Consider the following 22,857-nt stretch of genomic DNA (forward strand, 5'->3'; position numbering starts at 1 on the left):
ATGGTTTTTGGTGCTGCTGAACTTTACAGGATTACACTGACTGGTGTATATTATCTAATTTGTATTCATATTGGATGGAAAAGACACATACATATTACTGAGGTGATTGCATTATAGCCCATGCATTACATTTTGCATGGGGAGCAATAAGGGGTATGGGGTCTTGCAACCGGGATTCGACCCGCCAACTTTGCGCCACCATCGACCCCAGGTAAGCGGTCACAATGCAGGTCACGCAGAGACAGGCATGCTGAAAGCAGTGGCCAGACATATATATAAATATAGAATTATATGCAATGCACTCACATGATTATGAAGTCTTGCAAGTCTGTGAGCGAGTTTGAGCCATTCTGCCATGTCAGCAGCGGGGGGCGACAAATGCCACTATTTGGCTTCAGTAGGTCCGTGTCACTTGATGTTGGGCACACGGTGTGTTTTTTTATGAAATGACGTGATTCCCGTGATCGCATACATTGAATATTCCTATATTCCCTCATTCAGCTGTATAACAGAGTCGATCTAGTATTATGTTTTATGTTTGTGTGGTGGTGGTGGATGGACAATGACAACAGAGAGAGCTTAAAGTCTCATCACAAATATATTAATGGCAGAGCCCACTTTCGTGCTCAAACCTGCAAAGTTTCTACACGTTTTATAAACAAGGTCAGAACGTTTGAATTCCTGTAAAATTACGTGGCTTGATGTGCAATTGGCTTACTCAACGACTCACGATTTCTTCCACATCTACATCCTCTGGTTGACTCATGTGGTTTGTCACCCGCGATTGGTGATTTTCAGGATATTACACAGCAAAGAGGGCGGAGTGCTGGAGAGCCTTTTTTCTTCAGACCTCCCAGCTCACAATGACAGAGTCCGTCCGGTAGAGCAACATGCCACATTCTGGATCTTTTATATGGATTTTCCTCTCCTCGTGGGGTACGACTTGTCTTTTTTTTCACTTCTTTTTGTTTCTTTCTCTTTGTTTCTTTTTTTTCAATCTCCTAAAATATCCCCGGTACTTGCAGGAATCATTGCTGGCAGTGTGAGGACTCTACCTCATGTGATAAAGTACCAAACAGTGATACCTCAGAGGCTGAGGGATCCATCTCTCCTTAAAGATGCTGCTACACATCAGGTAACACACTCTATCTACAAGTCTGATAGATTTGAATCTTTGGGAAGATGTATTAAAGTTTCATCTGTGTGCGTGTGTGTGTGTGTGTGTGTGTGTGTGTGTGTGTGTGTGTGTGTGTGTGTGTGTGTGTGTGTGTAGACGTATCCTGATGTACTCCAGTACTCTTTGACGATCGCAGGGCAAAACTACACACTGCACCTTGAAAGGAACAAGTGAGAAAACTTAAAATGCTTTTAATGCATTTGGGTTCATTTATATAGTGTACTTTGATTCTTCATGTGTCAATGCTAGTGACATAAAGAACAAAATACAACTTTACTTCTCAGAGATCTCGTCGGGAAAAAGTTCTCTGTGACCCACTATTCTGATCAGGGCACTCCAGTCACAACCACTCCAGATCTCACGGTATGGAACCTCATCACTTCTATTTCACTAACATGATGTCGTTCTTGTATTTATGATAATTTTGCATTTTTGTGTGATTTATGGGAACCATTTGTCATTTAGATTACGTAGTCTGACATGTTTGATTTCATCTATTCATGGAATGTGGTCTGGAATTAGGCTGATGTAATACTACCAAAGATGTATTTCACTGTACAGCAAGACTGATCATTTCTATCCTTTTCATCTACCAGCGTTATACAATATCTTCCAGTTATTTTTCATTTAAAAAGTTATGATTCCACCATTAACTTATTAGGTTTCTCAACTAACTTACTAACCCATAGCTTTAGTTTTTAGCGTACTAACCCATAGCTTATATTTTATATTTTATTATACTTTTATTTTATTCTATTTTTATCTCATTTGCACTATGTTGTCTTTATTGTTCTGTCTTCATGCACCTTCCGCCAAGACAATTTCCATGTATGTACAACATACTATGGCAATAAACGTTTCCTGATTCCTGAACTACAAAGTTCCTCATTTAAAAAAATGACATCACTCTGAAATGCTTGAGTTCCATGTAAAAGAGGATATTACATCACAAAGATTCATCTTAGTCATTTCACCTTACCTTGACATTCTCCATCTACAATATCATCTTCTTCAATTTACACCACATTTTTGTACTGTGCTTGATCATGATAAAAAGAACAAAGGTGTAGGTTGAAATTCTTCCTTTGAGTCTGTGACAAATAAAGAATGTCTGTTCAGGCTCACTGCTACTACCATGGGCACATCGTGGGAGTAGAGGACTCCTCTGCCAGCGTGGGACTCTGCTCAGGAATAAAGTGAGTAATGGATGTCAATGGATTGTATGTATTTTTTTCATTCTCATTTTCATGTCTATTATTATACTACTATCGCGACAAGTTATTGATTCTCAAAGTATAGTGCCAAATCGAATGATCTCCATAGTGGTTAGAGAGTGGAAGTCGCCCCCTGTGACCCATGAGCAGTGTGTCCAATCCAAAGACAGGGTCGGTCCCGTCGGACGTGTCTGAAAACCTGAACCCTGATCAACTAAGGCCATGCAAAGCTGTCTTCTGTCTGCTTTAAACTACTGTTAGTGTCAATGTCTGTAGAAGCTAATCAACAAAGGCAAGCCTGCTTATCAGTTAAATGGAGATCTGTTTGAGAATAACAAATGCTGGGGAAAAAGAAAAGGTTTTCCTGTGTTCACTCTGAAGTTCCTGTTGTGCAACTACAGCGGGTTTGTGCGGCTCCGGGACCAAATGTACCTTCTGGAACCTCTGGCCGGCACAGAGGCGGGACATCATGGTGACGGACAGAGCTCCAGAGCTCACAGCGATGAGGGTCTCCATGCTGTTTACAACTACAAACACCTGAGGAGGAAGAGGAGCTCTTGTTCCCATGGAAACACAACCACTTTCTATGATCACGGAGCTCGTCCTTCTGGTCTGTTCCAGCTCGGCAGCCTGGTAAAGACGCACAGCGTGGACACATACAGAAATACACCAGTGTTTCAAGCTTACAGCTGATATCCAATATTTCTTGCTGCATTCTTACATTTAAACACTTAATTGAACAATTTCCCCTTGATACACGAGAAACAATCACAAAAGTTTTTGTTGCACTTCACATAAGCATCAGTTTCACTGTAATAATTTGAGACAAAGGAAAAATGACATATTAATATACTTAGAAACTCTTATTGGATAGCATGATTAACTTAATTTGTATATATTTTGCAATTATTGTAATAAAAATATGATCCAACCATATATATGTATTTAATAATCATTCAAAGGTTTTTGAAAGGCGGTGTACAAATCTCACTATACACACTTTTAGTTTTGTTGATATCTTCCACCTTTTGTCTCATTCAGAAAAGCAGGGCACAGACCAAAGAGCCTGCAGGAAAAGCCAAGACAGTGGAGCTGGTTGTGGTGGTCGACAACACAGAGGTTTGATTCCTTATTTCCTTTATCCTATTAATGATAATGATCTCCTCAATAGACATAAAAAGTAGCATCTTTAATGTCTGAGTTGTTGCTTGTTGTATCACTAATTCAAACAATCATTTATTTTTAGTATAAAAAGTTTGGCAGTAGGAAGACAGTAGAAGCCAGAGCGCTTGAAATAGCAAACCACGTGGACAAGGTATGTTTATTTCTTGTTTTTTAGTTAAAAATGAAATGACCCTGTTATGTAAAATACAAGAAAACCGACTTTTGGATACGACTGCAAAATAAAGGCATTCTGAAGTTGAAATGAGTGTCAAAGGTTTATTTGATGTAGTGTAATTACAGTAGTGTAACAGTAATTTGTGTTTTTAATTAGTGGCAGATAGTACAGAAAGCCACGTGTCGGGCACTTCATCAGATATCATTTTCAATGTGGATTAAATACATCAAATCTGTCCTGATACTATCTTGTCTTTACCGACTCGATTACGACCAATCCGAGTAGAGGACAAATTCTTTCACTGTGAAAATCTAACTTTAACTGTGAATCTTCCCACCTAAGCTGTTATGTTTCACACATATCTCCCAATCCTCTTTCTGAAAGAGAAGAGTCCAGCAGGAATATATTGTCAGACTGCACTAGACCCAACAGTGGTTTCCTGGGACAGCACTAAAGTTAGCTGGTCCGATGATGTGTAGCATTACTCCACAATTCTTTCCGTTTTAGGTTGATTTCCACTTTATTTTGTGCTGACATGTTGCTGTGTTTCAGCTGTATCGCCCGGTGGGTATCCGTGTGATGATGGTGGGTCTGGATATCTGGTCATACAAAGATCAGATTGAGGTCAGCACTGACCCTGAGCTCACCCTCAGCCGCTTCCTTGAGTGGCGTCAGCGGAGTCTGCTGCAGAGGACCAAACACGACAACGCACAGTTCATCACGTAAGACCCAGTTGTTTTTAACCAGCAACTAAAAACACGATGCCAAGATGATGTGTTTGACTTTTCCTCTTTGTCACCCAGCGGTGTGGACTTCAATGGATCTACTGTCGGCTTAGCCAACACCAATGCAATGTGCACGTCTAACTCCGGAGCCGTCAATGAGGTCAGTATACCAGAACATTTCTGGGTACACATATATAAATTGAAAGGTAATCAAGTTCATTTCTACTCCTCTTCTATCTACTATACACAGGACCATAACGCTAACTCAATAGGAGTAGCTTCTACTATTGCACACGAGATGGGTCACAACCTGGGTTTGACCCATGACTCTGAAAACTGTGTCTGCGGCTCCCTAACAACCAAAAGAGGCTGCATCATGGCCGAGAGCGTCGGGTAAGCTCAGTTTCCCTCATTCAAATAACCCCTCCAAATTTAAACCCAAATTTACCTTCTCTTGTCTCTTGTTCTAGCATCGTGTATCCTGAGCTGTTCAGCAGCTGCAGTCAGCACCAGCTCAGCAGGTTCTTGGAGGAGATCAACCCCGCCTGCCTGCTTGACACTCCCGCTGCTGATCGCAACTATGGAGGGCCGGTGTGTGGAAATGCCTTCCTGGAGCCCGGAGAGGAGTGTGACTGTGGCACGGTAGAGGTTTGTGCAACACGCGGCGTGCACACATACGATCCCTCAACATCAGGACATGAGAGAGATGGTTTGTAATGATCTGCACCCCTCTCTCCGACTCGCAGGAATGCAAGAATCCTTGCTGCAACGCCACTACCTGTAAACTGAGTGCAGGAGCCCAGTGTGCAGAAGGAAAGTGCTGCCACAAATGCCAAGTATGTCCACTATCTGTAGCTGAAGTAGCTCCGATGATAACTGTGTTTCCATGTAGCTAGACTTTGTCTGACTCCGCCGTCTGGCTGATTATGTGTGAGTGTCCTCTCTTCACGATTGGTACATCTCCATCTGTGTTTCTCTCGGCTCTGCAGCTGAAACCGACAGGCAGTGTCTGCCGACCAAAGACCGGAAACTGCGACCTGGCAGAATACTGCACTGGCTTCTCCGCCTCCTGTCCGACTGACGCATACACCCAGAATGGCCTGTCCTGCAACCGTGGAAAAGGCTATTGCTACAATGGAAGATGTCCATCGCAGCGGGAACACTGCAAGAGACTCTGGGGACCAGGTATCACACCAGTGAATTACGGTCCGCTTCAGATGTTCTCTGGCATGTCAACACTCCTACGTCTGCAGCTATCTCGTCTGCTGTGATTCTGTTTAGATGCTGACGTAGCCTCAGATGCCTGTTTCTACACGCACGGAAACTGCAAAAGGACGCTGTTTAGCCAAAGATGTTCAAGCCGGTATGTCACCTCCAGCCATTACAGCAGCGAGATATTACATATTGCGGTATCGTTGGTTTCATCGCTGTGCGGTTTTTGGTTACAGAGATCAATATTGTGGGACTCTGTTCTGCTCGGGAGGCTGGGAGTTTCCAGTGACATCCAGGAAGTCCTTCTACACAGTGGGAAACGGAGACATTTGCAATGCGGCATCTATGAACCCTGAAGATAACTACCCCGCAGATCTGGGCATGGTGCCTGTTGGTACTAAATGTGGAAACAACATGGTGAGAAAAGTGCCCAGGTTGCTGTTAACACTATTTGGGTTCCAGATATATTGAATTGTGTAACATACCTGAAATGTCTTACCAGGTATGTTACAATCAACGATGTCAAGACATCCAAAACATAAAAGTATACGGAAGAGATGACTGCTCAGCCAAATGCAACAACCACGGGGTGAGAAATGTGTTGCCCTCACACCACTTTGGAGGAACGTACAGCCACGATAACATAACCGACTGACTGGGATTTTGATCCGTGGCAGGTTTGCAACCATGAGAGTAAGTGTCACTGCGACCCCGGTTGGGCCCCACCTTTCTGCAACGTGGAACAGTCTGAACTCCCTGAAGGTAATAATAACAGTATTTATGTGCTTGACCTTTTGATGGCCGTGCTTTACACACGGCTGTTTGTGAATGTTCCTCTTCTGCTCTGCACCACGGTGTAATACTTGAAATACATCACATTCTAACAATCGTGTTCTGTTCTGGTGAATACTGATTTAATGGAATTCCCCAGTTAGTTAGGTACAAATGCAGTAATCGTGTTATGTCTTATCCTGAGGGAGTGACGTACTCTGTAACTGGCTCATCCCTAAAGGAATATTGTCACAATCAGTGTGTGTGTGTGTGTGTGTGTGTGTGTGCGCGCAGATGCAGGTCTGGTGGTGTTTATTGTGTTATCGGTGGTCGGCATGCTGCTGCTGTTGGTTCTGGTTATTGGAAGTTTGATGTGCTGCATCAAAAAAAGGCGACCAGCAAAGAGGTACAGGGATCATTATTAGAAAATATTCCTTCCTCCTTTCACTCACTGATCACCATGTTTGTACATTCAGCCACATGGACGTGTCCATCCGGTCCGTTTTAGCGTCCGTGTGTGTTTGTTCCCAGATGCTTCCAGTCAAACTCAGGACAATCCAACCCGTTGTTTCGGTCAAGCAGGGCACGAGGCAGCCCCCGTCTCGGGTCCACACACATCAGCCAGCCCATATTTGTGGAATCGACAGCCCGTAAACCTTTGTCCTCTGCAAGACCACATGCTGGAGTACTGACGCCCAGCAGAGCAGCTCCATTGGTGAGCTTCTAATACACAATACAACTGATGAGCTACAGGCTTATTCTCAATCATTATCAGGACCATTGATATTTTACCCGGGAAATCCATTCAGATTTATGGTTTAAAAAGACAAATCAAGCTTTCACCTTCTCTAATCTCAGATTTTGTCTCTTACAGCCACCTAAGAAATTGTCAGCTCTACCTCAGCCAGGGAAGATTCAACAGGTAATCTGGTCTACTGTTTTCCTTTTTGTTAATGTGTAGTATATATACTACACGCACACATATGTGATCTTGCTGTATTCAAACCAATAAATACTATATTTCTTTAGGCTGTGAGGCCATTCATGCAGCCTGTTTCAAGCAAGCCAATTTATGCTGAGGTAAACATACATATAGAAATGTTTTATTTTATTTTCGAGGTCTCTAATCTCTAAGGTCTCTTATTAAATTGTGTTGCGTTGTTCTTTTTATTTTCTGTCAGAATAAGCCACTACCTCCATCGAGACCTTTGCCACCACTTGCAACAAAGCCAGTAAGTGACATTAATGTTACAGGAATATTACCTACAATATACGTATGTCAGCATTGACACGTTTAACACACTGTGAACATCTTCTCTCTAAGATCACGAAACCAACGCCTCCGATGCCTCCAGTGAAGCCAAAGCCCTCTGCGGTCCGTTGTCCGCTGCCACACACTCAGCTGGTATGTATTCAGATGGAAAAAGAGTCAACCTGCCTTCCTTAAATCCTCCAGATCCTGGCGGCTGGTACTCAGACATTCCTACCGTTTTTCAAGGCATTCACGTTTATAAAGATGCCTGTGGTTTTGTGACATTGCGCCGGCATAGCATTGTAATGAGAATTCCGGGTCAGTGTTGGTGAGTTAGTTACCACATACACTTATACCGGCCAGCACTAAACAACTAAGAGTCTGGTGATGTTTATTAACAGTGCTTGTTTTTTCTAGCTTGCAGGGAGAGCTGCCCTGATGCCCCCCAGCAGGCCCAGATGACAGGGGGAATAATTCAGCCTGCTGTAAACACTCCTCAGATCCTCTGACTGAGGACATTCTTGTTGGCACACCTAAGAAGGAACTAGAAATCCTCTCAAGCAACGCTCGTCTGTTTTAGAGGGGAAGCAAGATCCACTGAAGGATCGGCAATAATACGTGCCCGAGCTTTTTGTCATTTATGGTCTACCTGAGGATTACCACCGTCTGTGTCTTGGTCATGAAAGCCTTCTGAATTTTGACTGCTAAACCTGAAGCTGTGATGGACATGTTGTGCTTTATAAATGACAAATGGCTATACAGCCATGATGATGTGTTTTGTATTTTAAGGGAAATGTCTTGATTTGGATCCTTGCACACTTAGTGAGGCAATTGCACTATTGTTGATGCTGTACCTGTTTTTCCGCTGCCATTCCTTCACTCGCGTTTTGGTACTGCTTTTAAAAGGAATCGTGCTGTTAAGGTTATTTAAATGTGGCGCCAACACAGGCACTTTAAAAGGAATTTGAATTAAGGACATGACATAAAGGTTCTGACTTTTTCTTGAACTTTTTTGTACTAACCTATAGGTACCAGGCTTAACATGAGACAGAATTTTTACATTCCGCTGTTTTGTTTATTGATCTAATCTTATTGAAGCCTATTTCTCGAAGGGATTTGATATTGCTCATTCTACGTAGCAGGCCTAATCCTTCACTCACAATACCCACAATTCTTCCTTACAGTGGGTATTCTGCCTTAATTTATCCTGCAAACTATTAACTGAAAATGTATTTGAACCGTTCCTATTTCCTCAGATGTTCTTTTTGTCTGTACATTGGAGCTAACAATTAAAGTGAATCACGACAATCAGTGTTCAATCAGTCATTTATCATTTAAAGGGCCTGGATCTTTGTTGCTGTGGTTAACCAGCGGTTGCATAGCAACGCGCGAGACAACCTGTTTTCGATCGAAGCTAACAAGCTAGCTAACTCCGTAGATCTTATAAACGGACCAGAATAATGAACCGAGAATTGAACGAACAGGAACTTCAGGATTTGTATGCATGGATAGATAAAATATCTCTTTCCCGGCCCAAAAGACACATCACAAGAGACTTCAGCGACGCAGGTAATCACAACTTAGCATTCGGCTCTTGCAGCCCAGAGGGAGGCGAAGCAGCAAGTATGAACTCGTAAAAATGTTTTTCTCCTGCATCTATTTTTTTGTGCATTTTATGTTTATGTATCTGCTTGAACTAACTCCGCCTCACTGATGAACCCCCTGTAGTGATGGCTGCAGAGGTTGTTAAATATTTCCTTCCAAAGCTTGTTGACCTGCACAACTATGTGTCGGCAAACTCCACACAGCAGAAGCTCAGCAACTGGAACCTTCTCAACAGGCAAGACATAACGATGATGCTTTTATTTGCTTATTCGACGTGCACGTGACTGTTTATGTTATTGGAGGAACACATGAATTGAGACCACCAAAATCGGTTGTAAATAGGAAGGAAGGCGTCTGCATGATAGCCACACAGCCCTGAGCTGCAAAGATTCACATTTTCACAATCCAGACTTTGTCGAAATGTCCACATCCCTCCAAAACGTTCTTACACTCCACAGAAACATTTGGTACCGCAATGGATATCTCCTAATCCAAATGACTGTAAATACTTTTCAGTACAATATGACACACGTTGATACAGGACCTTTGTTGAGCCTCTGCATCTGGTCATGAGAACCAGCACACACACACACACACACACACCCTTCTTCTCCCAGGCCAGGGATGTGGCACATAGCCAGCTAGGGATTTATAGCGCTTCCCTCTAAACAAATTGCCACCTTTTTTGTATCCATCACCATCATAAGTGGAACAATATGGTTCCTGTTAGAACTCACTTGGTTTTTATTCCATGTGTATTGCGTATTTGTTATTTTCATTAGAGACATCTTTTTTTTTCTGTGAACAGGAGGGTGTTTTCCAAGCTGAACTTTCACGTGCCCGAGGACACAGTGAAGAGGATTGTTTTGAACACTGCGGGAGTGATCGAGCCTGTGCTGAGCGCCCTCAGAGAGAAGATAGACGTGAAACTAAAGCAAACGACAGAGAACAGACTGGTGTGAACTTTATGCGTTTGCATGCTCAGAGACCGCACTTAGCACATTCGAAGGCTAATGACAAAATTGACAACAGTCACTGTGGTCACCTGCCTTCTATTGTTGCTTGAAAACTAATCATATTTTGAACACATTTTCCCCCTGAAATCAGGATTTGGAACACTATGACACCACAAACCAGGAGGAACCTTATACAGGTAGTTATTATGTTATGAAAAATATATTTTTTACAATTGTTAAAAACATTAACATTGACTGCTGAAGAAGAATGTCATACTGTTTTTACCACAAGCCCTGTGGATCATATGTCATCAGTTAGGAAAATTTGTCAATTATAAAAGCTGACACAGTCAGTCTGGACTGAATTTGTCATAAATATGCCATTTTTTCGCAATAGGGAAGGAATTGGGTGTAATTTTAGATGGTGCAGTATCTGCTGGTATGATGACAAACACAAAATCAGCATAATGAGACATACTGATGAGTTATGTTGTGCCTGAAAGGAATGTGTGGTGACTGATTCTGCTTCTACTCCCTTCCCTCTTCAGCCTGCGCTGATACTGTCAGCATTTGTGTCCTGCTCACATCTCTATGCTAATGCTAATCTGTTCCTCAGATAGCAGAGGCCACACGGAGACAGACATTCATTTAACAGCATCAGACAGGAAAGATTAGAGAATGCCACCACCTTTAGGGAGGGAGTCAGTGACGTGTCTTTTTTCCGTTTGCCACACCTCATCTGTTGCTTTAACATCCCTGTAACGCTGACCCCAGGCCGGTGCCTCCTCCCTTTTGCTTTTCTACCTCCATCTACTCCCCATCCGCTATCAGCCACACCTCTTATCAGCTCCCAACATCACCAGATGGCCTTTATCACTGGATTAGTCTCAGCACTGCAGGACTTAAAGGCCTCCTCATTTTTCTCTTTCTCCACCTCCTAATCTTACTTCCCTGTTTCTGCCTCTTATTCTCCTCCCTTTGTCCTAGTTTTGTCTGTAAGACTTAGTGGATGAGTCCCTTTAGGTTTCTAACAGCCAAAAGTTTTTAGTCATCATGTTTTCACATTATACTTGGAGAAATGTTATCGTTGCTTTGTATTGTCTTCAGAAATTCGTCAAACTGAAGCAATATGTGTGGCGCGGACGGCGGGAGAAACGATAAAAGATGAAAAGAGCAAAATAAAAAACGGGTATAACCAAAACCTTATTCTTTTAATATGACTTAACTAACCAAAAGCAGTGTTCATAGTATTAATGTGTCATCTGTGTTTTTTGTTATTTAGTAAACTGCAACATACAGCGCAGATTTACCCAGACATGGGCCCTCCTTTACGACTAGTCCTGCAGGGAAAAGAGCAAGATATCATGGCATTGCAGGAAACTGTGGAGGTAGAGACACACAGGCACACACACACACACACACACACACAAACATACCAATCCTGTAAACGCCCTGCTGACTGTTACAACATCTGCAACCAAAATCTTTCGTTTTGATGTTCTGCTGAGGAAGAGCTTTGTCACATATATAATATTGTTGCAGGTGTATATGAGAGAGAGAGAGAGAGAGACATTTGGGCATGTGTGATACATTTATGCGTCATGAACCCTGTCAGCAGTGGTCAGTGAGTCAGTATCTGTTCGGCGGATATAACCTCTCTGCCTGTGGCCACATCTGCACATGACACAGATGTGTAACACTTCCTTTTACGACTATAGGAAGTTTTCATTTAGACAATTCCGTTTACAAAATGAACCTCACCTAGTTTTACCACATCCTTGCGTGTGTGTGTGTTTGTGCATGTAGATCCTGCAGATGAAAGTCCAGAGGTTAGAGCATCTGGTTCACTTGAAGGACAAGCGTATTGAAGATCTGGTGCGGCATCTGGAGATATACAAAGCAAAAGGCAATACACGCTAAGACGGAAAGTGATTGTTTGAAGAGGATTTATCTAGTTCAGAGCTTTATATGCTATTGCGTATTTTGTGTTTAAATCATAGCAAATGAGAATGCACAATAAATGGTTTTTGATCATTTGATCTGTTGCTAGTTACTTCTTTGTGAGGAGTGTGTAGAATTTGTTTTTCAAGTGCTTATGTACTAACACTAGTCTTTGACCCTGCCTTTACACCGCCTCCTACGACTTTTGACCTCCAAGTACCCAATAAATCAACGAACCTCTTCCACATTCCAAATTGTCAGCAGAGTAGAAATTGAAACTGTGAAATAAAGCCAGCAAAATAATATGCAGTGTTCTGTCTATGTGTGTGACGTTCTGTCACTCTATCATTGGCTCTAAAATGACATCATTAATTTTCTATGCAACTCTTGTTCCTGTTCTAGTGTGAAAATTGGTCAAAGATAGACCCTGGCAATAATGACTCAATTTTCCACTCCTTCAAGCGTCCTCTTTTCAGAATACATGCAGGTGTCCCTGCGTAGCCTCTCATCCCGCCCCCTCTGTTGGTTAGAACCAGCGTCCGGCGGTGCTCGGACTCGCTGCCCATCTTCACACCATCAATCAGTCACTACTATCAGGCTTACAGCGATATAACACCGAGGTACAAATCTCACATGTATTTCATCACTCGGAGCTAGCTGTTGAGTGGACAACTAGTTGGCAGACTACTCGGAGCAGCTCTCCAAGCTTCTTCATCTTCAGTCCGCACTGGAGCCCCCTCACTCTTGTTTTCTGGTTAATTTGCACCATCAATTTTTTCAGTTTGCTTTGTAACTTTTCCAGCATCCCTCTTTTGTGGAGCAGCTTACGCTCCAATACAATATGCTAATAAATACGGATGGTGGGACAAAGCTAATCAGCCATCAAGGCTGTTTGCTATTGGTCAACTGCAAGTCAACAAATGTAGGACTTTAATTTCACACACAGATCCCTCCCCCATTAAAGAAAAACAAGTTTTACATAGTGTGACTGGACCTTAACTCAAGGTAAGATATTTTCACAGAACAAAGCCCCACTCGGAACTTCTCTGGCCTTTATGTGTAAAACTGATGGACTGCCCCTTTAAAGGTTGACTCATAATTTACCACTGGAGAATAAACATAAACCAAGCACAAATAGTTTGATCCAAACATTCCTAAATTTCACATATCATGCTACACAGAATTAAGTTTTGAGCCAAAATATTTCTGATGACTCAAGTAATGACCAAACAATCCATCCAGAGAGACACCACAGAAATGTAGAGGAGAGAAGTGCAGAGAAATAGCAGAGCTAATGTTCTTTGCGTGAGTGTGTGTTGTGCACCAACAACACACACAGAGGAAAGGAATGTTAAAGAAAACTGCAGAACAGAGCAGCTACTGAGGACAGCTCTGACTGCAGATGATGAATCCTATTCTGCTTTTCGGGGACTAGATTTACAGACCTTTACTCGGGGATGAGGAACCACACCCTTGTGTCTCGGGGTGGGGGTGGGGATACAGGAATGAGTCAAGGCTGGAAGCATCATGCAGGATCTGATGATCGGGGACAAAAGGAAGGAAAGTAAAAGGCTGGCTCATCCAGGAAGCAGCAAACGTGACCTTGACATCACGTCCTGGGAGGGGAGGGCTTGAAACCCGCTGGCTTTGGACCCCTGACACCAAGTCCGACCACCCAATAGAATAAGCCCCGACGTCCACAAACAAAAACTCTTCAGTTAGGTAAACAAGATGAGAATGAGTAAAGTTTATTTACACTCACAGGCATGCTTTGCAATCATACATTTCTCACAAATATACGCGCATCAGATGAAAACCAGAGCCGGGGTCAGACTAAAACTATCCACTGCCTTCAGAAAGCAAGGACAGGATATGTAAGGACTGAAAGGTCAAGAGAGGAAGCTATCCATCATCTGGTTATTCAGGCAGCGGTCACAGACACACACACACACACACACACACACACGCAAACAAACTGCTTCCCGGAAAACCTTTTGTGAGCAACTAACCGGTCTAAAGGGCAGGACTTGAGGTTCACAGGACGCCCATTTTAAAGACTGTGTTAACCAACATTATGTGTGTTAGAACAACAGGGATTGTGTGTTTATATTCAGTAAACATTCGCTAAATCATCTTTGTGTTGCCATGAGCAACCAGCCATCTAAAGAAATGACTAGCCAACAAAATACACATTGTGTGAATTCTTACTTGACTGAAATATTTGGTAGAATAAATGACAGTGGATAAGTTTGATATCAAATAAGATTTTTATATTCTGAAGCACTGTTAAAAATAATAGTCTGTCATTTATAATCATATCAAAAACATCTTAAATAGAGAAATTTGATGTTGAATCAACAGAAAAAAATGTGCTAAAATACAAACTTCAACCTGTGTAGTTCAAGTGTCCCTAAGAACATGGGAACGTTGAGTTTCACTCAGACATTAGCCATTGTGTAACCGTAGTGGATTTAATTTGTTGTGTTCTCCTCTTGCAGTCTTAGCATAGCATCCATTTGATCTTTAATTGAGTCCAAACGTTCATGCTTATTTATTGTTAAACTTAAGGTATTTTAATTAGATTTGCCACTTGGTAAAAATCTGTATGAGGGCTTTAACCAGAGCATTTAATTAACAGTGTTAGCTTTCCTCCTGGTGGCATCCGGGTGTAACGCACAACGTCCACACACAAAGCAGGACTGCTGGAGAAGAGAGGTACCAAAATAGGTTTTATTTTACATAAGAACATTGTCAAAACTTGAAAACATTTGCATATAAACCTCTTCGATGTTTGAGTTTCACAGATTGTACAAAATATTGACAAAAAAAAAACATTGATTCATACTCCTCTTTTGCATCTTTATTTGAACCCACCACCAAAGCAAATGCAGAATGCAGCCGTTAGCCGCCATTCAAAAGGTCAAGTGAACATCACAGCAGCTTCCAAACACCAGAGGTTCCCTCTGCTGGTTCAGTCTTTCTCAGCTTAAGTGTGTGTGATGCACAGTTCGGATTATACACCCAAGCTCTCAACAAGTCTCACAGTTAAGTTCGAATGGAGCTTTTTAGCTAGGAATCACTGAATCTAAGTTTGGGTTAACCCCTTATTATTTAAGGCTTGCATTCTGAAAAGTGGAAGTACTATCATGGAGCTGAACAAAATCCAAAAGCATCACAATATAGAATAAAAACTAGCACCAACTTGCATCTTATTAAAGCCCAAGATCTTGGAACTTTCATCCTTTAACAGAGCGAATCCTGTTGTCTCAACAAAAATGATGGAGGTGAAACAAATTCTCACATGAGTAACTTAACACTGTAATTAGGAGCCGTGTGTTTCCATTAAAATGATCTTGTTTAGCAGAGACTGAAAAACGTTGCAGCCCATCAATTCTCGCATCACAGAAAAATGTAAACATTGATCATAGAAAGGAGATTTAGTTTATAATATATACACATTGATAGGCAGACATGCTCCTATTATTAAATGCCTCTGATGCTCATGCCAAATATTTGCAGAAAACAAAGTTGAATTGTCGCAAAAAAGAATCATTCATCATTTGGGAGTTTTCAACTTTTCATCCTGCCCAATTTAGATTTTTAATGAAGTAAAGTCTGTCCTACATTGAGCAGCTTTCTGTTGACATAAATTTGAATTTACTTAAAATGGACATTCCTTTGTCCTCTGAATAAGCTGTCTGGCAGAGTTCGCAGACACCGCTAATCATTTGAATCAGGCCACTACACATTTCCACATGCATAATCAACAGGAGATGGGTACCCTCTGTGTGAGAAATACAAATCACGGCTTCCTCCTGTGGCACTATCAGACCACGCTTTCATTGTGTTTCCTTTTAACGATTCTTTAATCTAAATTAGCATCTGACTGACGCCACTGAAACCCCTTTTATCCTCACAGCAGGTCGTAGTGCATCACCTCTCGTCTGCATGACGGGACTGCGTTCTCAACAGAAACCCAAAACTACCACCAAGCGAACAGAAAACAGACTGCATTACTACCAATCTGACACCACTATATATACTACAAGCACACAATGACAGCCCTTCCACCTCAAAGACTTGAGCATCTGTCGGCTTTTACCCCACTCGGAAAATTGAACAAAGCCAGGCCACTTGTTTCCAGAACGCTATTGTTTTAAAATAAAACTAAGATCAGTTTTCATTTCTGTAAGATTTCAGCCAACTAAAAGTCCTGTTAATGACAAATGTATAATGCTCACAACTATTTTAAGTTCATCCACAAGCAGCATTAGATATGAGGTGTGATGATCCAGTCCTCGCATTCATTGGTGTTGAGAGAGAAGAGCCAACTAGTGATTTAGTGTAATAGAAGATGGCACAGAGATGGCGTACCCACAATACACACATTCACAAACCCGCATTTAATTAATTAGCGTCACCTGTTAGCCTGTTTTCAACTAGAAATTAATTCACAAAAAGCCTTTGACCAAAAATCACTTGTCTTGCAAACAACAAAGTGAATTGCAAGCACGTGTACATTAGGTCGACTACGTGCTGTAGCCTTTCCAAGCAGAAGCATTTATTATGCTTTGGATTTTTAACTATGGCATCACTCATATTCCTAAAATTTCACTTCCCCCAAAAGAGTGGAAGGTAAAACAAACAAAAAATAAATCCCTTTATCTCCCCCCCCTGGTTTTCACATCTGCTTACATGTTTACAGGTTTTCTTTGCCATCTAAATTTAAGACTGAAGTGCGTTGCTCACCAAACTAGCTAAAAGCTACCCCCGCCCCCGCCTTCAGTTCAGTGCGCCCCACCTCAGCAAAACACAAGTCTTCCTCAGGTTCTCCTGTCTTCTGCAGAGGAACAGCTGTGGACTCATTGCCCCTCCGGCTTCGTCTTTAGCAAGTCTGCTTGAGCATTGGGTGGATGAAGGGAGCGCGCCGGCTTAGGGGGGCCGTTGGTTCCCTCTACAAACATGTTGGGGATGTCCTGGCCAAAGTAGATCTTACTGTTAGATGCTATGGCCTGGTACTTCATCAGCTCCAGGTACTCTGGGGTTAACTTCACCTGTGAAGAGATTTAGGGGAAAGACAACCGGGTGTGAAAAGCAATCGTCACATCGCTGTTGACTTTCGGCTGTGGAGGATTTGTTGCCACAAAAGGAGGGAGCTTTTGATCATCCCCAGCTGGTTAGTTAGGTTAGTTAATGGTTCAATATTGATCAGCCGGTCTCGGGTTACAAACATCTTTAAAGCAAGAAATGATGTTATTACAATATCCATAATACTATTATACAATTAAAATAATTATATTGTAGCTCCCACAAATATACTTCAGGATAGTGTAACTCTATCTCCAGTTAGATTGGATGTCATATCCGTGTTTGTGTATAAAATTATGTCAATAGCATTTTCTTTTTACCCTGTTGGCGTCGGCAAACTTTTCAGCGCTGTAATACTCTGCATCAGCTCGAGCCTTCTCCCTCGCCAAGAAGGCAAAATCTGAAACAGAGGGACAGTGTTGAATGAGACGGACACATGACCGACTAGTTTACCAGTCGCCACCACAAACAGGAAAACACAAATCCATCTCAGAGGAGAAAAGTGAAAGCAGTGAGGCTAACCCTCTATTGCGGAAATCTTCCTCTCAGTCTCTTTCTCCATCACCTTCTGTTGGAAATGGATCTCAGCTACCTGGGCCACTTTCTGAGCCTCTGTGGGACAGAACAAGACGGGGGCTTTAACAGACGTACACACGGTGGAGGGGGACAGCAAGGGGGAAACCGCTCAAATTGTAATGACTGTCATGCAATTGCAAACCCAACGGGTTGATTTACAGTAAAACATTTACCAATGATGGCCCTCTTTCTTTCAGTCTCTGCTTCCTTTTCCACCACCCTCTGAGTCTGAGCTGTTACTAACAGACGAGTCTTCTCTGCCTCCCTGCAAATACAACACACACATCTTATTTTCTGTGTTCTTACTTGACCTGAGTGGGTGGGCAACAAGGGAGGAATGGAAAGAAGGACGAGGCTTACACTCCTAAGTACAGATTTACAAACTCACATCAGTTCAAAGTTCCTCCTGATCGACTCTGGGATCTTTGGCTTGGTAACACGCACTGCCTTCATCGCGATGTTGAAGCAGCACAGAGGAAAAGAGGAGAGAAAATTAAAATGCACCGGGTTCAATCAATCTGAAAACATATTTTACAGAAATGTGTGTGTTAAGGGCCACATTTTCCCCACTTAACTATTAAAAACAAGTATCAGAGAGTGTATTGGCATTGGCTCACAGCTCAAACTGGATTTATAGCAGGTGCTGGGATTAACGGCGTGTGCCACCATGGTCATGAGGTAGCTCAGCTGCTGGCGTACTAGAAACGAGTGTGTAGGGGAATTACTTGGAAATGCTGAATTGACTCTCTTCCGCATGACAAATTTTCTTTCATAGTCAGTGGCAGTTGTGAGGTCTGTTATTTAAGATAGTTTGAAGGTTTTCTTTTTGTTTTGTTTTTTCACAGCCCACATTATGTGGCTACGCGGGCTAACTGCTTCTAAACAGCAACTTCTTGTTGCCTTTGAAAGCAGAATTATATATTTTTTTAATGTTTTCTTGCACATATGAAATATCTGTGGAAAGCCGGTTGGGAGGAGAGACCAGACATGTTGGTCTCGTCATCACCTGAGCTACTGCCTCGTCTCATTTGGAGCCTCTCTCAGTTCACCTTCTTTCTTTCACAGCGATGAGAGCAGTTACTGATGACCACAGGACTGCTACTTTGTTCTTCGACTTCCTCAAAGCTTATTACACTATTAAACAAATTCCTTCAAGTTATGATGGTGTGCGTTTAAATACCTGTATTGTAAGTCCAGGTGCCATAACAGTAAGATCTTTCTGCAACGCCAACTTCAGGTTCTCATCTATAATATCTATAGGACAAAAGACTCTTTAAATACACAACATTTCAAGATTTTGAAAACAGGAACCACGGCTCGAGGTCCCATTAATGCGTTGCATCAAAAAAAAGTAATGCAACAGTTGCAAAAGGGTTCTTACCAAATAAGTCAATGTAGACCTCCTGCAGTGTGTGTACACTGCAGAACTGATTGAGTTCATGGTGAATCTTGTTAAATATTAGAGTTTTGTCATAGTCAGCTGTGTAGTTCCTCACAATGTCCACCACTGCAAATAGACAAACAAAGGCAACTGTTGTTGTGATGCCAGAGAGCAGGCTGGGTCAACACGTACATCAAATAAGGAAGTTTTGTAATGAAAACAACAGAACTTATTGTACCTGCTAAAGGGACCAGCATGTTCACAACTTCTATTCGGTCAAAATAGATCATCACACCACCACTGTAAAAAGAAGGAAATTGAATTATTAATGATTAATAGACTATTTTTTTCACAATTTGATCAATTTCTTAACATGCATCAATGAGTTCAGTCTTACCTTGTGCCACAAGGCACATTTTTAATCTCATCAGTTTGGAGAGTTGTCTAAAACACAAAAATTTGAACAATCACATGATCATATAAAAAAGGATTATTCCCCAACAACATGCTATTTATGAACTTGTGTGGAGGGATTTAACAGTTCTATGTTAATAGCTTGTAAAAAAAACAAGTAGAGTAGTACAAGTTTGTTAAAAATTAAGCTGTGTCAATAATACATGCGTTAAGTATAATCAATATTATTATATACTGCATTGTCACCTTTCTCGCAGACAAAGGGGAGCAAGGATTTAATTTGGTTTTCAATTAATGAAAAATAAAAAAACAATGCTGTTGTGCTGGTCACAGCAGATAAATGAACAAAGCTATATATTCTTGATATTATTACTATACTATTTTAGCTCAGAAAACATGATTGTTTAAAAATATCTTAGTGGCATAAGGCCTTAAAAAAATGTTACTATATTCTACATTATGATTAATTTGCCAATTTCAAGGGATTCCATTCTTTGCATTTTTAGAAGCCCAACAAACGTTCTCGGTGTAAAATCAAGCCACTGCAGCCGTGGCTAAATGGCAACTGTTTGCATGCTGCAGCTGATTTATTTATAGAAGATCCCACTTTGTTTTTTATGGCTCAGCAGCTTCCGGACTCTTACATTGCACAAGCCGCAGATAAAGTTCCATGGATGAAAGATAAGTTTACCTGCACTGATCTGAATGTGGTAATGAAAGGCAGCATAATGTGGTATCCAGGACCATTGGGATAAGTCAGCAGTGCCCCACCCCTAAAACAAATACAAACAAATGATTAGGTCTGACTTCTTAGCATTAGATTAAGTAAAATATTCACAAAGTCGCCAAAGAACTGAAGAACTTCAGCTTTGACAGAAATGTATGAGGGTGATTGAAAAACTGTGCATTAAATCTCTTCTATGTAACTCATGAACATGAACAGTTAAAGCAGAATCAGCTTCATTCGCCACGTACGCTTATGCATTGGACAAATTTAGTCAAATATAACTCCCTATTACAAAAACACTAAGGGTTACATTACGTATATATTGTAGTTGTGAAGTTGAAAATAATTGTCAGTGTTTACCTGTAGTAGACAGCAAGGTGTCCTTCTTCGATCTTGTGAATGGAGGAGTGCAACATGATGGCCATCACTCCTGCTATTGCTCCAAATATTGCCCCTATGTGCGGCATCGTCATCCCTGCTGGTATTTACCTACATGCAGGACAAAAAAACCATAAACAGTGAACAATGAAAGTAAAGGTCAGAACGCAGTCTGTCAGTTAGCAGTGGGTTGGGTTAACGTTGCCTAAACTAAGGCAGTATCACACAATAGTGTGTATAGTGTGTGATTAATCCTACCCTTCAGGAAGGTTGTAACGTTCGTTTCAAACGTATGTTCAAAACTTTATGGTCTTACACATTGTGTAGCTGTGGAATTGTTTTGCATATATTGGGAGGTAGATACATAGATGATTCTATCCTGAAATATTATGTGCACGCAAGATAAACAAAAAAAAGAGAAAGTGGGCAGGAAATGTTTAAATGAAAGAATTTTCAATGCAGTTTGTTTAACAACCTTTGCAACTGCATATAACTTAGATATAACGTTACTGCATCTTTGCTAGAATCGCAAGATTAAGAAAGTGCTCCATAGGGATTGCTTTCTAAGAGTTCACGTTAACGGAGTATGAAAGGAACATTACCCAGTTCGTTATATTATGTCAAGTAGCTGCACCAGACTGAGCCAGGATATCCTGACTTCAACACACGGGCATCCAGGTCAAAAGAACCATCCCGAAAGAAACCTAACGTTCATTTTATTGCTTCTGCAGCAGGTTTATATCGTGTGTGTGTGTGTGTGTGTGTTTGTGGGGGTGTGTGACAGCAAGCGTTTACCCTAAAGTGATCCCTTAAAACATGTCGAAACAGAGCAGTGCACAATCAACAGCAGCCTGGGTAGAAGGATCACTTTATTAAAGCAGAAGGTTAACGTTTAACAGCCATCGTTCCCGGTTAGCTTCCGCTATCAGGCTACTCGTAGGAGGCTAGTAGCGTTGAATAGTTCCTGTCAACACACGAAGCAACGTGTTTGCAACGCAGACACATTTCCTTCGATAAAACCATCAAACTGGAAGTCGGATTTAATTTAACTCGGAAATCGCCGAGTCTGATACAATGTTGGGTGTGTGACGTTAACCGAGCTTAGCGGGTGAGCTAACGTTAGCTAGGTAACGTTAGCTCTCGTTATCGGGTGGGTTTAGGGCTCCGTCAGTTGCTTTGCAGCTAACGTGCGGTAGTAACATTAGCTTCTTAGGCTGCCCGCGTAAACCAAACGAATTAACTCACCTGGCACAACGCTGGAATAAAATTGTCAATACGTAAACGTGATAGTAAATTGGTGGTTTGTGATGAATAAAATTGCCACTGTATCGAGTCGTATTCCTTTTTGGTCTAATCGTTCAACGTCCCATCCCCCTCACCCCGCCTCCCACAGGTTACGCTCCCGTTCTCACACACACGTTACGCTGCATTCACGTGCTGTCGGAAATATCAGTAAGTCTATTAATTTAGTCCAAAAATGTGTTTAGTTGAAATGAAAGGGAATGTATATTATAAATATTTAGATGGCGACGGCTTCACGAGCGTATCTATGTTAACGGAACTTCAATTTAGCCCTAATATTAACCTACAGCGGACTTCAAATTGGTATCTTATAAGAAAAGTTGTTTTATCATGAAAAGCAGGAAGTGTAATGATTTTACATTTATTTGGGGTTTTCTTGTAAAACATATTTCCATACGGTTGTTAGATTATTAATGAACACAGTAGAGAGTCAGGTAAAAACGACTTGGTGGATGAATGTTGGATAACATGGATGTTAGGATAATTGGTGGTAAAAGTACTGATGCTAAGTTCTGGATATTTATTTTAGGATATTATGACCAAACAAATAGGGTATTGATTTGCATACAATGCATTTTGCATTGTTACAAAGAGATCTTCCACAGATGACATGATTGTATGCTGATGTTCTTTGTCCTTAAATTAATCAGGTAAAATTAAAGATTAAAGATAATAGTACTTACTTGACTAAATGCTCTACATTTACTAATGCCTGTTTGCCTGCAATTTGGCGTTTAATTTATATTATATGCATCATTTTACTGTTGTTTTTCTTGTCCTAGCGGTTTTCATTTCACTT

General features: G+C 41.4%; 3 protein-coding genes across 4 annotated transcripts; 2 read left to right on the top strand and 1 right to left on the bottom strand.

Moving 5' to 3' along the window:
* Window positions 1–842: 842 nt before the first annotated feature.
* Window positions 843–8,997, top strand: adam8a (ADAM metallopeptidase domain 8a). Its single transcript, XM_037465995.2, has 25 exons — window positions 843–936; window positions 1,026–1,135; window positions 1,274–1,347; window positions 1,462–1,540; window positions 2,297–2,373; window positions 2,793–3,024; window positions 3,433–3,510; window positions 3,638–3,706; window positions 4,283–4,452; window positions 4,534–4,615; window positions 4,706–4,848; window positions 4,926–5,103; window positions 5,202–5,291; window positions 5,445–5,640; window positions 5,737–5,818; window positions 5,904–6,084; window positions 6,170–6,256; window positions 6,345–6,429; window positions 6,733–6,844; window positions 6,970–7,153; window positions 7,313–7,360; window positions 7,468–7,518; window positions 7,620–7,670; window positions 7,763–7,843; window positions 8,108–8,997. The coding sequence occupies exons 1-25, from the start codon at window positions 891–893 to the stop codon at window positions 8,150–8,152; spliced, it is 2,631 nt and encodes an 876-aa protein (XP_037321892.2). The 5' UTR covers window positions 843–890; the 3' UTR covers window positions 8,153–8,997.
* A 45-nt stretch (window positions 8,998–9,042) lies between these two features.
* Window positions 9,043–12,487, top strand: spef1 (sperm flagellar 1). Its single transcript, XM_037466000.2, has 7 exons — window positions 9,043–9,259; window positions 9,419–9,530; window positions 10,104–10,251; window positions 10,403–10,448; window positions 11,359–11,440; window positions 11,534–11,639; window positions 12,058–12,487. Exons 1-7 carry the CDS (start codon window positions 9,151–9,153, stop codon window positions 12,169–12,171), a joined length of 717 nt encoding a protein of 238 aa, XP_037321897.2. The 5' UTR covers window positions 9,043–9,150; the 3' UTR covers window positions 12,172–12,487.
* A 2,416-nt stretch (window positions 12,488–14,903) lies between these two features.
* On the bottom strand, window positions 14,904–22,173 carry erlin1 (ER lipid raft associated 1). Of its 2 annotated transcripts, none has more exons than XM_037465360.2 (12): window positions 22,002–22,173; window positions 20,739–20,867; window positions 20,343–20,424; window positions 19,635–19,681; window positions 19,476–19,537; window positions 19,238–19,363; window positions 19,037–19,110; window positions 18,245–18,303; window positions 18,030–18,121; window positions 17,803–17,892; window positions 17,601–17,680; window positions 14,904–17,246 (listed from the first exon to the last, which is right to left on the bottom strand). In XM_037465360.2, exons 2-12 carry the CDS (start codon window positions 20,849–20,851, stop codon window positions 17,055–17,057), a joined length of 1,017 nt encoding a protein of 338 aa, XP_037321257.1. In that variant the 5' UTR covers window positions 20,852–20,867; window positions 22,002–22,173; the 3' UTR covers window positions 14,904–17,054. The 2 variants fall into 2 exon arrangements, with proteins under 2 accessions (XP_037321257.1, XP_062422758.1); XM_062566774.1 differs by lacking the exon at window positions 22,002–22,173 and adding an exon at window positions 21,359–21,379.
* Window positions 22,174–22,857: the final 684 nt, after the last annotated feature.

The sequence above is a fragment of the Pungitius pungitius genome, chromosome 13 (genome assembly GCF_949316345.1).
Source record: "Pungitius pungitius chromosome 13, fPunPun2.1, whole genome shotgun sequence".
Classification (NCBI taxonomy): Eukaryota; Metazoa; Chordata; class Actinopteri; order Perciformes; family Gasterosteidae; genus Pungitius; species Pungitius pungitius.